Source organism: Cucumis melo, chromosome 11, assembly GCF_025177605.1.
Source record: "Cucumis melo cultivar AY chromosome 11, USDA_Cmelo_AY_1.0, whole genome shotgun sequence".
NCBI classification, from domain to species: Eukaryota; Viridiplantae; Streptophyta; class Magnoliopsida; order Cucurbitales; family Cucurbitaceae; genus Cucumis; species Cucumis melo.
The window spans coordinates 15160768-15177221 of record NC_066867.1 but is presented as its reverse complement, the minus strand read 5'-3'; the positions used below and the strand labels follow the sequence as shown (position 1 = coordinate 15177221).

Below are 16454 nucleotides of genomic sequence, written 5' to 3'. Positions count from 1 at the left end.
AGAGACTACTGAAATAGTTGGTCATAGTCACCTCCAAATTTTTACCACGATCTTTAATAGAGACCAACTCCCTCTTCTTATGGGTGACAAGAGTAAACTCATCTTGTTTATCCACCTTCTTCTTCATCTGACAACTAGGCCTATGCGGAGAACTCCTTATTTCACCTTCCTCCAACTGTTTAAATGACTCTTATACCACATCCTCACATGCCACAGTAACTAGATTATCCCTTTTGCTACGAATAACCTTGCTCACATCCTCCTCCTTTTGTACCTTACTCTCTACATTTCTAAGACACTTTCCACTAGTGTTTCGAAAAGCATGAAATAAATTACCTTTGTGTGGTTTCTACTCATAGTTTACCGTAACAATAAAGTCAACTCCTATGAGATTTATAGTAATTTCAATGGGGATATGAGAATCCACATCTAATTCTACACATACACGAGTAAAAGATAGTCTCTGTCTATCCTTAGTGGCCAAATCTAAAGTTATGGGCTTACCCACAGCACTCGCAACAACAACCAACCTCGCTTCTGTCTACAACTCCATAGGGATTCTACCCAATTTAATCCAAACTGGAACTAAATTGAAATAGAGGATTTAGGAACAATACCTGGAGTCCATTTTTTAAGTAGCATAGGTTTGCCACCAAGATGCCACGGTTCGTGCGAAAGGATCCAATCCAAAGATTTTGGACATCTAAATTGAAAGCAAATGGAATCATTCTCAAGGATGGTAATTGTAGGCATTTCAATTTTCCTCAGATTTTCTCAACAATCCACAGATTTTAGACGTCTAAATTGATTGCATACGACAATTTTGCATCAATCAGTTGCCCTACTATTGAAATTTTCTACACCTTAACTCCTATGACAATAACCTCATCGGGAGGAACAACAACAATTTTATCTCTAACAGCTAAATGAGGAGAATAAGAAAGTGAATTACCAGTAGAAGGACCAAAGAGAGAGGCCCATGATGATTTTAAACCATTCGTAGCCGATTGCTTCAGCTCACTCACTTCCACATTTTCCACTGAACCAAAGGAAATGTTATTTCCATCCTTCTGACCTCCAAGACACGGGCCCTTATTCATTTAAAGTTTTGAATTGGACATGCCACCAACATTCTGCCCATAAATAACCTTTAGCCCATAACATTGAGGTTCAACATCACATGGCCCATCACTTTGGAGCCCAATAGCACACCCATCACTCAAACTAGTAGCAGTCGGCCCATCAACAACAAAATTTAACGGTCCACTAAGAGAATCACGAGTTTGTAAAGAAGGCCCATAGGTACGGTTCATCTGACTCGATTCTCCTACTAAACTGCTCAACCCAGACTGATTCATCATTGATACAACTTTTAGGTCATCGCTCGTCGCTGCTACCCTTTTTTCTTTGACAACCACATCATGCACACCGTTTGAGTCCTGTCAAAGCTCTTTGTTTCACAGTCGAAGCTTCACCTGAGGCAACCATCTTCGAGTCGCACCAGTCACTACATTGAAATTGTGGGATCTGCAACTCCTCCACTCATTACGAACATGAAGCACCAATTTATAAAATCAAGCACCAAAGATTCTGAGAAGTCGCTGGAAGGGATTTATAAAATCATATCTCAAATTCACTCCTCCACTCACTACGGACAAGCAGCACCAATTGGCACTTGAAGACAAACTTTAGCCGAAAATGCAACCCAACAAACTTCCCCCTCGTCTCACTGGAAAATAACGCAAATAAATCATCCAGCGTGATAAAATTGACGGGAAGGCACGGCTCTTGTAATACAAACAAAATACAAACGAAAAATCAATCAGAAAGCACACCTGAGAAGTCACCGTCGCGCGATTGGATAACCTACTGAGAGAAAAAATTTGAGAGAAGCGCATGAGTGCATGCACTCGTTTTTTTAATGCTTTTTTCATCTTTCTTCTCCTCTTTCTGTGCAATTTTTTTTCCATCGTCTTTCTTCTCTTCTTCTTCTTATTCTTTTTTCCAAACTGTTATTTGATTCAAGATTGTGTATCAAATATAAAAGATCTATTTTTTTTAATTTTTTTCTAAATTGTTAATTGGTTGTTTAAGATCATGTAGAAATATAAAACATCTTGAAAAAAAGTCGTTTAGATTTGGGTTGCCGAATCTAAACAATTGTATACAGAAAATTAGTCAAATATAAACGATCATGTACCAAAAGAATCTTAAAAAAATCGATAGCCAAATCTAAACGATCATATACAAAAAAAAATAAAAATAAACGATCGTGTAGCCAAATCTAAACGATTTTACGATCGTGTACAAAAAATCGTTTAGATTTGCTACCAAGATCTAAACGATCAAATCTAAATGATTGCGTACCAAATCTAAACGATCGTGTAACCAAATTAAACGACTGTGCACAAAGATTTTTGGAAAAAAAATCGTTTAGATTTGACTACCCAAATTTAAACGATCAAATATAAACGATTGTGTACTACAATAGCCAAATCTAAACGATCGTGTATGAAATATATTACGTGCGTTGTTGACAGCATGGTTGACGGAACATTTTTTGTATTTTTCATTATAAGCCTGTGGGCTTTTTTCGTTTTCGAAATTGTTATATACAGTGTAAATATTTTACTACTTTGTTTATTTCTTAGAAGACTCCTAAATTTATTTATTTATTTATTTTTACATTTTAAAACTTTTATTTTCACATCTCTAAACTTTGGTACTATTTTGTAATTATTCTTCTATTTTCTTTTTAAATATAGGTTTTCATATCGATATTTTCATAGACATTTTCAATATCTGTGAAATGATAACTAAAAATGGTTAATTGCAATCTAACTAAGCCACCATGAAAGTTTTATGAATAATTATAACAATGGTCTTTCAACTAGAATTGCTTAAATTGCTATATGATATTACACAATGAACCTTTCTTTCTAATATATTTCATAAAAGTCCTAAATGGGCTAACACTTTTTGCAAAAGAATGGGTCAATTTACCTAATTACCCAAATTTCATTAATCTTGAACAATATTTTCCTTAATTATCTACAATCATATTTATTAATGTAATATTTATTACCTTTTGAATGATTTAAATATGGTATAAATTATTATCTTATATGGTAATAATATTTTTAATTATCCAATAAAATAAATATTTTCAATTTCATGCCCAACCAAAAGTTATTTTCTCTCGATCATCAATTCCGGCGCAGACATTCTTCTTCGATTTCTATTACAAAAAAAAAATTGTTCTTTCTTCTTCCTTTCTGATTTGTTTCTTGTGATACGGTTAGTCTTTTTTTTTCCCCATATATTATTTATTCTTCCGTTTTGTAGCATATATTTTTTCCTTAAAAAAATTGTTATTTCTTCTTTCGTCTCGTAGCATATATTTTTTTTTCTTAAAAAATTTATTCTTTCTTCTTTCATTTCGTAGCATATATTCTAGTAATGTTCCTTCTATTTTGATTTTTTACACATATACTATTGAATAATACATTTATGTTTTGTGATTTGTTACATATATACTATTGCATATATTCAACAATACATACACAAATTTTTCTCATGTTCTGTAATTTTTTCTTAATTTACACGCATATATTCAATAATTATGGCATGTTCCGATCATCTTATTCATATTTTTGTTCAGTAAATTTTTTATGAACAATATATCCAATTATATATCACTATTTAATCTACTTCTATTATGTGATTTATCAGATATATACATCTTATTCATATTTATTTTTTGTTACATATATACTACTGCATATATTCAATAATACATAAATTGTAGTTGAATTTCATTATATATCAGTACATATACAGATGATGTTATCAGTAGATGCATCTGTATATATACAATAACAGATATTTAGTGACACATATAGTTCAGTTATTTTTCCTTCATGTTTCGTATCGTTTTCTTTATTTTTTTTCTCGATTCGACTAGTATTTTCTTTAATTTTCTACATAAATACTACTGCATAATACGTTTATGTTCTATGATTTGTTACAATTATACTACTGCATATATTTAATAATACATAAATTGAAGTTGTCATCCTCACACCGAATGTAAAACGTTTAGTTGGTCGACCAAAGAATATTAAAATTTCTTCTAAAATGGAGTTCAAGAGACGCATTAAATGTGGCCGTTGTAGACGTGTTGGTCATAACCGAAAGAGATGCAAGTTTTTCTTATTGAATTAGTTTTTCCTTCTTGCTATTAGAATTTTAGTATGTCGTAGAATTTTATTTGAAATATTCATATTCCAATTTTAGTTCAATTATTTTATTTTCATATTTTTTCATAAATTTCCAGTGTACTAATCAAAGTTTCTCAATTTATTATATTTAATATACTATCCTTCATAAATAATCACTATTGTTTCAAACATAGCTTATTATTTTTTACATATAATATGAATATTTGAAATAAAATACATATACCAATTTAACAAATTGAAAACGCAACCTTTCATTCATAAAATATACATTGTATTATTTCATATATACTATTCATAAATCAATTTAACATATACTCCCCACTCAACCACTTTTTCGTTGACTGGGATGAATACGTTACATTGGATTTAATATCATATATATATATAATAATATTATGCATATGATGGATATTATACATTAGAATTGGATATATATTAAAATGGAAAATGTGATCTAGTGTTTGTGTTAAGTATATTTGCAATAATATTCGTATATAATAGTGCAATGCAAATTTTCAACTATAAAGCTAAAGAAAATAATGTAAAGATCATTGGTAGATATGTAATATTCAGGAAATTAGAGGATAATTAAAGAATTGAATTTGAAAGTATAACGGAAAATTATCGTATATATGTAATAATATTATGTATATAACGGATATTAAACATTAGAATCGAAAGTAAAAAACACAATAAATAACAAATCCTTATTAACACATTCTATAGGACCTAGGTAAAGATATATATCAATATTGTTCTTATCAATAAAACTGTCTAACTTGGATATAAGGCTAGTGTACAATTCTTTATAGCACACATGTTCATTAACTGTTATTTTGGACATACTAAAACTAACGTAATTATTCGATTCATTGAAAAAATCATTGAAGTAGATTGCAATTTGGCCATCCTTCCAACAAATATTAGAAATATATGTCACTAATAACTTATGTTGTAATTAAGGAGAGATATATATATAATAAATCACATAACAAACATATGATATTCTTTGGTTAATGGATGTCAATATATATGTATTATGGTAAATAAGAAGAGGCATATATATAATAAATCACAGAACACACATATCATATTTATTGGTTACTCTGTGTCAATTTATTTGTATTATTGTATATATGAAGAGGTATATATACACTAAATCGCAGAACAAACATGCATATCATATTCTTTGGCGACTGTATGTAAAAATATATGCATTATTATATATATGAAGTGGTATATATCTAAAACAAATATTTCATAATATAAGGTTAAACGTTCTAGGAAAACTACGATGTAATGGAGTACCGAAAAATATGAATAATAGAGGAAGACAACTAACTAGAAGTATGAGGAGAATGAAAGGACAAAATAAATTGAGAATCAGTGAAGAACGAAATTGGAAACGATGATGGATGAAATAGAAATCGGTGAAGAACGAAACCGGATGTACCGGAATGGGTGAAGAATGAAACTGGATGACCGTAGAAATTACTGGTGAGGAGATTGAAGAAGTTACCGACGGCGAATGAACAATTTAGATGATTTAAGGGCCCGATGAACAATTTAGATGAAATATTTAGTACCAGAATTAATCAAGATCTATTTTGAAAATTATTTTTGTATTAAAAGATATATTATTTGATGATAAATGAAAATAAATTATATAAGGTAACGTTTTTTTCTTAATAATTAACATTTTACATTAATTAATATAATAATTAAGGAAGTTATAAATTAGATAATAACGATTAATATAATGTAAATAAGAAAACATATACTATTTAATATCGAAATACCTATATAATTAATTTTAATGATAAGACTAAAATTATTCTAAAATATAGGAAATCTTAATAAGAAAAAAAATTATTTTAGAATATTTATGAAATATCATAGTGAAACTAGGTCTTTTCTTCGAATCTTTCTATAACGATTTCTATTAATATCCTTAAAGTTTGCTCAAGTTTTCATTAACATCATATTTTGAACCTTGCTTAAATCTCTCTTCAACAAATGTCTTGTTAGTATTTTTTGAACTGAAACTAAAATACAATATTAAAAAGAAAAACTAAATTAGACCAAAATCGAATATATTTTTTTCTTTTATTAATGTTTTCTTTTTGAATTGATAGCAAAGATATTAAAGTATTCTTCCATAGGCACCCAATCCCGTCTTATCCATAAACGTGAAATTTTAGTATATAATTATCATAGATTCTCTCTTACCAAAAACCATATCCATTATTGCCATAACCATCAAAGTAATGAACAATGTATAAGTAATTGAATCATCCCATTTTTCTTAGTTCAAACAATTTTGACAAGATTGGAAATCAATTTCTATTGAATTAGGCTGAAATTGACAATTGTTTATTTGTTTTTTTTTTCGAAAATACTTCTAGTCTAAAACTCTTAAACTCTTTATCTTTGTCGTATAATTAAAAATTGTTATGTCTCAATAAATTTTAATTTTTTCAAAATTCTTAAATTATTATTTTATTGTCATGTGATAAATGAAGGATCGTAAGACTAAACAAAAATAATTCAATAACTAACTATAAACCTTAATTTGGATCCACAATTGCATACAAACTACACTTTAAAAGTAATTCTTAACATGAAAACAATATCAAGTAACATATCAAACCAAATGAATATAGCAGTATATCATCGCAACATGTATCTTCAAGAAAAAACAATAGACAATGGTCTATTCAAGAATATTCTAATTCTTTTTGTTTTGTTTACGAAAGGCACCAAAACCCCAACTGATAGATCCATTATTTGCCCAATTCTTTTGGTTTGACAATGAATGGCTATAGAATAAAAAAACATTACCTCCTTTTCATTTAGTAGCCCAGATTCTGTGGGAAACTCCCGACTTTATTTGCCTTCTATGGTAAGGGAAAGGCCAACAATAGTCCCTTCCTTTTCATAGCATCTCTATTATCAACAATAAGCCTTACCCTGAAACATCGAGATTAACTAAACTAAAACTGAACTTTCTTCCCAGTACACTTACTTGATGCGGTACGAACAAAGTTCTTCAGGTCCTCATTCGATTTTTTCTTTTTTTCTTTTTTTTTTTTTTTTTCTTGTGGATTTTCATTTTTTATGTTTTTAAACATGAAAAAGTAAAGGAGAGCTTGCTTACTGTAATCGACAAATGTAATTGAGTTAGACAAGAGGGAAAGAGGGAGAGAGAGGGAGCGTTTATTGAGAATAACTTCATATTCCCAAGAGTTGAGATTTGTTTAGCGAAATGGGAGAGTTGACTGAAACTGTGCATCATATATATAGTGTTGAATATAGTGATCTACACTACTAAGATGCATTAGATAGGCCTCAAAAATGTGCTTCAATGGTATATGATTCTCTTTACAAACCTTTATTGGATCCCCAACAAATTACTTCTCATGTCAACTGAAAAAAGATATTCTCTGATCGTAAAGGCTAAGCAAAGCATCTACCTGCAAGGTGTTCCAAAACAAGCCAATCAGAATGAATTTGTAGCTACTATTTCACCTCCTTATAAGTACAAACTCTCCTTACAAGTTGAATATATGAAGCAAAAACGCAACAGTAGAAAAATAAAGAAAAAACAACAAAAAACAAAAGCAAAACAAAAAACATGAAGATAGAGAGAGAGATAACTCACCCGATGCACCCACGACACAAACTGAGGCTCGAGTACACAGAGATCCCCTACAACTGTGATGGGTGCAAGGAAGCTGGTATTGGCTACAAATACAAGTGCCAACAATGTGGATTCAACTTGCACAAGGTTTGTGCCGTTGGTGCCCCCAGAATCACCCATCCTTTCTATGAAAAATGTGAATTTAAATTATACTATTATCCCCCTGGAAAAGGAAAGCGAGTATGTGATGCATGTAGAACTTATGTTCATGGATTTGTGTACCACTGCAATAGTTGTGACTTCGATCTCCATCCTTGTTGTGCAAACCTCCCACAAGTCCTTGATGATGGTAAACACAATCTTTACCTGTGTAACAAGCTCTCAAGCTTGTGTCATAGCTGTGGAGGGAAGGGACTCGGTTGGTCGTACAGGTCGCAGTGCAAAACCTATAACCTTCATCTGTCATGTGTGAAAGAGATGCTGGTGGAAAGCTGGCAAGCCATATATTTCAATGTGGATAAGAATAAGGTTAGGCAAATGCATACTTCTATCCCAAGCCTCAAGGGATCCCTGCAAAACCGTCCTGGGGCAAGAGGAACAGTCAAGAAGTATGGTCAGATGGCTGGTAGTGCAGCTCGTGCCATTATCTCTGCCATTCTGGGGGACCCTACAGCTGTTGTAGCAGCTGTAATAGGTGGCATCATATCAAAGTAAGATGAGGGAAGACACAAACAATCATGCTAATGTTGAATATCATGTATTCTTGATTTTATTTGTAAATTACTAATAATGTTTGTAGGTTAGGGGTCTTCAGGTTAAAATAATTGTTCTATGAGTGAATATGTTTGTTCATGCATTAGTCTCAGAGTAAATAATGTCGTTTGTAGTGTGTGTATGCAGATAAAAAGTACTCTAAAAAATGTCTTAACGTCAGTATGAAAAAGGAAAGTGCAGTCTCAAGTAAACAAAATTCTGTTCACAATTCTAAGGTCCGTGCAGAAGAATGGGAACTACTTTCAAGCATATTTTTCCAATTCTATTTCTGCCAAGGAGAATATAATTGAGAATGGTGGTCTTGAATACTGAAAACTAAACTTCATTTTGGTCAAATATAAATATTGTCTTGTCCGTAGGGAACATTTAAACTCCATGAACTTGGTATCATATCTCAGCAGAAACATATTTACTGGAGTAAATACAGTTCGAACAATCAACAATTTAAAGGCATATGTACAGAACGGACAGAACTGATAGCTGAGAGATCTATTTGCCCTTTTTGTAAAATCTCTATCCACCTCAAAGAAGAGATAATTATCACATTTGTTAACTATGCATTAACTATTTATGTCACAGAACCCACCATAATAGATTTTGTACTCAACAATAACTTGACCAACAGACTACATAAATGCTTGAAATGAATATGATAAAAACGCAACCAATATAACAAGTCCCAAGTTCAAACTGAACTATTTGAGCAAAAGACAGAACTTCAAAAATTATTGCTCACACCAAGTTAAATGAGGCCAAAAAAGATCTCAACTTGCAACCATTATAGTAAATACAAGGGGAAAATGCAATAAATAAGTATGGGCAGAAAGACAATTATATACAGCTCAATTTGAAAGAAATTAAGTGTCAAACTAACTACTGGATTTTCTTAACTTCATAATTCAGAAAACATGTGGTAGCACATACGGTGGACAATTTTATTGAAAGCAATAAACATGAAACCAAGTTTACGAGTAAATCCGAGAACCGAGAGAAAAACCACGACGTTTTTAATTGTATTATTTTATGATAATCATACAATAGGTACAAGACGGGAATAAATAAAAAAGTAGAAAGAGATAAAAAAAAAGTAAAGAATATTTAGGGTAAATCTCCCTAATGGGCTAAGCCCACTAATTCTAACACATCCCCTCAAGTTGGGACGTAAATATCAATGAGGCCCAATTTGCTAACACAAAAATCGAAGTTTGGTCTGAGAAGTCCGTTGGTGAGGACATCATCAACTTGTTAGCTCAAAGGGATGTAGGGAATGCATATGCTCCCACTGTTAAGTCTTTTTTTAATGAAATGCTGATCAATCTCAACATATTTAATTTTATCATGCTAAACTGGGTTGTTAGCAATGCTATCAAAACTGCAATCTTCCTTATCTTGAAAACTTTTGTAAATAAAGTATGATCAGAATGTCCCTAATTGTACCCTTGGGACTTGACAAAGGTAGTGAATTTGTCAAACCATGCTCTGGGTAACTGTTTCAGACCATATAAGGATTTATGGGGTTTACAAACCTGCTGATCAACTGGGCTTCAAAGCTAAGTGGTGGGGGGGGGGGGGGGGGGGGGGAGGGGCTTATGTAGACCTTCTCTACTAGATCTCCATTCAAAAAAAGCATTTTTAACATCCAACTGATATGGAGGCCAGTCTTTGTTTACAGCAACATAAAGAAGGACTTTGACAGTATTCAACTTAGCAACAACAGAGAAAGTTTTTGACCAACCAACACCATAGGTCTGAGTAAACTCTTTTGCAACTAACCTTGTCTTGTGTCTGTCAAGTGTTCTATCTGATTTGTATTTAAGAGTGAACACCCATTTGCATCCCACAGGCTTCTGTCCCTTGGGTAGAACACAAATCTCCCGAGTGTTATACTTTTCAAGATCTTTCATCTCTTCCATGACATCATTCTTCCATTTAGGACACTCTAAAGCAATGTGAATACTTTTCGATATTGTGGTAGAGTCAAGGTTGGCAGTAAAGGCTCTGAACTATGGTGAGAGATTCTGTATGACACATAATTAGATATGGAGTGCTTTGTACAGGACCTAGTACCTTTTCTTAGTGCAATAGGAAGATCAAGAGAAGGATTATACTTGTCAATTTTTCTAATATGACCTTGTTCATCTTCATTGTTACTGGTTTCTGTTCTGACTTCAGTCTCATCACCACTGTCATTTTCTTCCATATTTTCAAGAACAGCAACATCAGACTTGTCATGGTCACTCATTGTATTATTAGTACAAGGTTCAGTAGGGTTTTCCATACCTTGATCTTGAGGAGGTTCAGAGTCTTGGACTAGAGCTGGTGGCTGACTAGTAAGTGACTCGACTTCCTTTGTGAGACTTCTTTTATAATACGTTTTCTAAGGAACTTGGTTTGTGGGTAGGATTATAGGATGAGGATTAATGTCAGACACGGTACTAGGAATACGTTTGATAATTCAAAGGTGATATTAGACTCTTCACTCATACTCTCCCTCTGAAGATGGCTAACGGGAAAATAGGATCGGTTCTCACAGAAAGTAACATCCATAGTGACAAAGTATTTCCTGGATGGCGGGTGAAAACATTTATAATTGTGTTGGTGAAGGGGACACCCAACAAAGACACAAGCTTGAGCCCGAGAGCTAAATTTGGTCTGATTAGGGCCAAAACTGTGGACATAAGTGGTACACTCAAATACACGAAGAGGAACCTCAAAAACAAGATGAGTAGAGGGGTAGAACTGCTTAAGACATTCTAAAGGAGTATGAAGGTGGAGGACATGAGAAGACATTCTATTAATTAAATGAGTTTCTGTAAGAATAGCATCTCCTCACAGGTATGAAGGAAGGGAAGTGGAAAGCATAAGGGAACAGGCTACGTCTAAAAAGTGACTGTTTTTTGCAGCCACTCCATTTTATTGAGGATTGTAGGCACATAAGTTTTGGTGAACAATCCTCTTGGAGGCTAGAAATTCACTAAGGTTATGGTTTGGAATTCCTGACCATTATCACTCCGAAGAATAACAATTTTTTTTTACGGAATTGTGTTTCAATGGTGTGATAGAGGTTTTGGAAAATAGAAGAAACTTCAAATTTATTGGTGATAAGGTAAACCCAGGTAAGACAGGTATGATCATTAATGAAAGTTACAAACCACTGTTTCCAAGATGAGGTGGTGACCTTGGAAGGACCCCAAACGTCACTATGGATAAGGGTAAATAGTTATGTGGGTTTATATGGTTGTGAAGAAAAAAAAACTCGATGTTGTTTTGCATGAATGTACACATCACAAGATAACAAGGAGACATCTATTTTAGGAAAGAGATGGGGAAATAAATATTTCATATAAGTAAAGTTTGGGTGACTTAACCAAAAATGCCACAATATAAAATGTGCTAAAATAGAAAGACTATAAACTAGTCCTAAAGATACTACTATCGGAGGTATCATCATCAAGGATGTAAAGTCACTACTATGTCGGGCAGTGCCAATCGTCCTTCTCGAACTTAAGTCTTGAAAGCAAACAGATTCAGGTAAGAAAGTAGCTTTATAGTGCAACTCATGGGTGATCTTACTAATAGATAACAAATTGTAAGAAAGCTTAGGCACATACAAAACATTTTGGAGAGAGAAACCGTCAAAGAGAAACCGTTAAAGAGCCATCGGCTATCCGGATTTTCTCATTACTGATACAGGGGGTATAAGAGAAATTGCTAAAAAAAACCTGTCAAGTGACCTGTGGCACCCGAGTCCAAAATCCAAGGATTCTTTCCATCAATACTAATAAGGCCAAGGGACTGAGACATACCTAACCAAGCAATGGCGCTTAGAGTAGGAGAGTTGGTCTGGCTAGCAGTAGAGCCTGAGAGGTGCTGGCAGTCTCCCTAACATCGTTACACCCTGAGTTCTGTTGCTTGTTGGAGGAACGTTTGTTACCTCTTGGGACCAACCGTGAAGTTTCCAATGTCGATCCTTGGTATACCATTGTTTCTTGCAGTGCTCACAAACGAGAATTGGTTTCCCATTATTCTTTTCATTATCATGTGTCAAGGATCGAGCACTAAAGGCAGCAGAGTTAGTTATATAATTTGAAGGCACTTTAGGAAGCGAAATTACTGGGTTCTTGGAATACATCAGTAGATCAATCGATTTAGAATATGTCGAGGATGTACCAACTTCAAAAATAGCTCTTCTATAGGTTTGGTTAATCCCGAGACCATAAACATATGGTTGTCCATAACTGAAGGGTTCCGATGACTCGCCCGCTTCAATCCCCAATTTGTTATGGAGTTGGTCAACCTCGTTCCTATAGAAGAAAAGTTGTTGTAAAGGGTCGACGAACGGATTTGCATTGCTGTATAGATTTGATAATTTTGCAGGTTGTTGTCTGGCGTCAAAGGGCGACACATGCGACGACAGATGACAGGAATGGTGAGATGGTTGGATAGGCGATAACACGTAGAATCGAATGGGATGGGTGGTCAGATTAACGGAAAACAACGCGTGAGGTTCTTTCTAGCCAAAAGGTTGCACGGATGGTAGTGAAGGTTGACCCATTGGATAGATCGGCAGCGTCTGAATCCTTTGGAGTAGTTTTTCCATGGTGAGCTTCTATTTTGGTCTGGATTTTTCCTAAACTTCTTTCGAGGGTTTCGTTGTTACTTCTCTTTGATACCATATTGAAAGCAATAAACACAAAACCAAGCTTATATGGAAACCCAAACACTGGGAGAAAACCACGATATTTTTAGTTTTATTATTTTCTGATAATCATATAATAGGTACAAGAGGGGAATAAATAGAAAAGTACAAGGAGATAAAAAAGGAAAAATATTGAGGGTAAATCTCCTTAATGGGCTAAACCCACTAATTCTAACACTCATTATACAATCAAACTAATATAGTGCAAATAAGCAAATTTGATTTAGGATAAGGGAGGAGCAGGGGGGAAAAATCCAGAGTGTGTGGTAGATGTTGGAATTTATGTCCTAAAATTCGTTGTTTGTAGTTTAAAACTATATTCTAGTCAATAAAGTGGTTCTTGAGGACTTATTAGTAGGGGTGAGCATTGAGCGGCCGGGGTCGATTTTCGACCAAATCGCTTCAAACCAACCAAAAGTTGGTACAGAAGTTGGAAAATCGGCTTTAGTTGCTAATTCCAACAAAATTGGTCGGTCCAACAGTCGGTCGGTCGGTCAGTTTGGTCGGTTTTTTTTCTTTCCTTTTTCTTCTTCTTCCTTTTTTCCTTTCTATGTTTCTTGCTTTCTTTGATAGACGATTTTAAAAAATAAGAATGACATTATTATGTTTTATTTCTCTTTTAATTTCAATTGAAAAGTCTAGTCTACGATATATATTTTATATTGTTTTAGAACCATATATTTATGTAAAAAATAAAATCTAGTTCTATTAATTTCAATACTTAGTTCATAATTATTACAAGTTACACAAATCAATAAAATAAACAACATAAGAATAAAAATATAAACATACTACCAAAATGAAATAAAAAATACAATTAAAAGTTACAAATAGTTAAATACATCCAAGTTCAATTCACTTCACCACATTACCATTAAGAGTTACAAATAGTCAAATACAATCAAAGTATCAAACATAAACAAACACTATGATAGTCTAGTCGATAGAAATATTACAAGTCTTGAATTAGAATTAGTTAGTAATCGCCTAGTCGATAATTGACAACTTATCAAAATATGGAAGGTCTTCAAGCTCTTTTCATTCTCCATAACCACTCGGAATCCTACATAATTAATCAATATCAAGAATTTATTAAATAATTTAAGATTTCACTAAAGTTACACAGTACAACTACAAAATATATCATGTAAAGATTTGAATATTACCTTCTTTAAATTTTGAAGCCTTTTCCAATTCATGTTGAATTTGAAGATCTATTAGATCTGAATTTAGCCAATTTTGAGACATATGAGAGCCTCCAATGTTTTAGGAGCCAATGAGCAGCGTGATGAGTCAACAACACGTCCTCCAGTACTAAAAGTCGACTCGGACGCTATATTAGAAACTGGAATAGCCAAAATATCTCTAGCCATATGACTAAGAACCTCAAATCGATCACCGTTCATCTTTCACCACTGTATTATGTCAAAATCACCTTTGGTCCTAACATTGGCTTGCAACAAATAGATATCAATCTTTGATGACCCTTGTTTGAAAGGTGTAGTAGCATCCTCTTCAAATTCCTCAACAATCCTGTCGTAGACAAAATATTCACCCATATTTTCATTTGAATCAAAATCAATATTAGCATCCAAGCCTAAAACAGTTTGTGTATAGTTGTACTAGTACTACTACATCCTTGTCTACTCCCAGTCCCACTTCGAGTAATATTATACTCATGAAAGAGACGTCTACAACATTGTTCCACTACATTTTCCATGGATTCAGTAACCTCAACACCAAAAATTTTTTTCAAACAAAAAGATACAAATGTTAATTTCTTTCAAGGATCCAACACAATAGCAACATACAACAAATTATTCTTTTCATTGTTCCTCCAATATTTCTTAAATTTTTCCTTCATGTTATTAGCCATTCCAACTAACAATGCATTTGAACTACCTGCATTCAAACATATACAATTCTGAACCACTGTAATCTAATGGAAAACCAAGTTCGAAGTAGTATTCAAAGAGCCCGAAATATTCAATGTCACATCATAAAATACTTTTAAAAATCATATTAACATCCTAGTATTTGTCCAATCTTCCTTATTCGGTGACATATTATGTCTATAAGAGGCATCTTCATCTTCTAATCTATCAAAAGCTTTTTCAAACTTAACAACAGCTTAAATCATCATATATGTGGAGTTCCATCTTGTGGAAACATCAAGACACACATAACTCTTACAAGCTATTTTTTCGAGTTCAATGCACTTTTTAAATTTCAAAAACGAGCAGGAGAAGATCTTATAAATCGCACGGCTTATCGAATCTTACTACTACAATCATTATATTCCTTAAATTTATATATATAAATATAATGATTTATGACTTATGAGTTTTATATGTGTGTGTTATTATAATATGTATAATAAATTTATGTGTATGAACTATGAACTATAGAGAGAATTGTTTCTAAAAGCTTTTTTATTGTTTTAGAATTTGGATAATTAATTCAACTCCTATGCTTAAGAAATTTTTTTGTTTTATCACTATGGTTATCAAATTTTTCTTTACAAAATTGCTAATTTTCTAAACATTAACACGTTTTTAAAACAGTTTTTCTAACATTTTGTCTTTGATTTTGTAAATATTTTAAAATCTAGACAACAAACCATAATTTCTTACCCATGAATTGGTTTTTGTGTATTTCAAAAAAAATAATTAAGCAATAAATAAATGAAATTCAAATGGTTACCAAAAATAGATTTGAATAAATTCGATCGGTAAATTCACTTTATCCCATTTCCAATTAGTTGTGAAACCTTCAAAGTTTAGTCCCGTACAAAATGAAATCAAATACTGAAAATAAATAATTTGCTCAAAAGTGCTTTTGTCATGGTCATACTCATGGTCACCAAACAGGGCGAAGGGCTGCGAACTAGCGTTATTTTGAGATCAATAAGCCAGAAAGTCATAGTCCATGAATAATAATTCAAAAAAAAAAAGAACGACTAACCGGTCATCGAATAGGGCGAACGGCTGTGGATGGACGACGGTTGTGGACGGGCGAACGGTTGCAGATGGTCACGGGCTTCAGGCTAAAGTTTACCGGATGGCAGGCAAATGGTCATCAAACGACAGGCTAAGGGTCA

General features: G+C 33.0%; 1 protein-coding gene across 1 annotated transcript; it reads left to right on the top strand.

Annotated features, from left to right (window-relative positions):
• Positions 1-6793: 6793 nt before the first annotated feature.
• On the top strand, positions 6794-9035 carry LOC103490439 (uncharacterized). The gene has a single exon (XM_008449932.3). The coding sequence runs from the start codon at positions 7876-7878 to the stop codon at positions 8593-8595; it is 720 nt and encodes a 239-aa protein (XP_008448154.1). The 5' UTR covers positions 6794-7875; the 3' UTR covers positions 8596-9035.
• The last annotated feature ends 7419 nt before the right edge of the window (positions 9036-16454 follow it).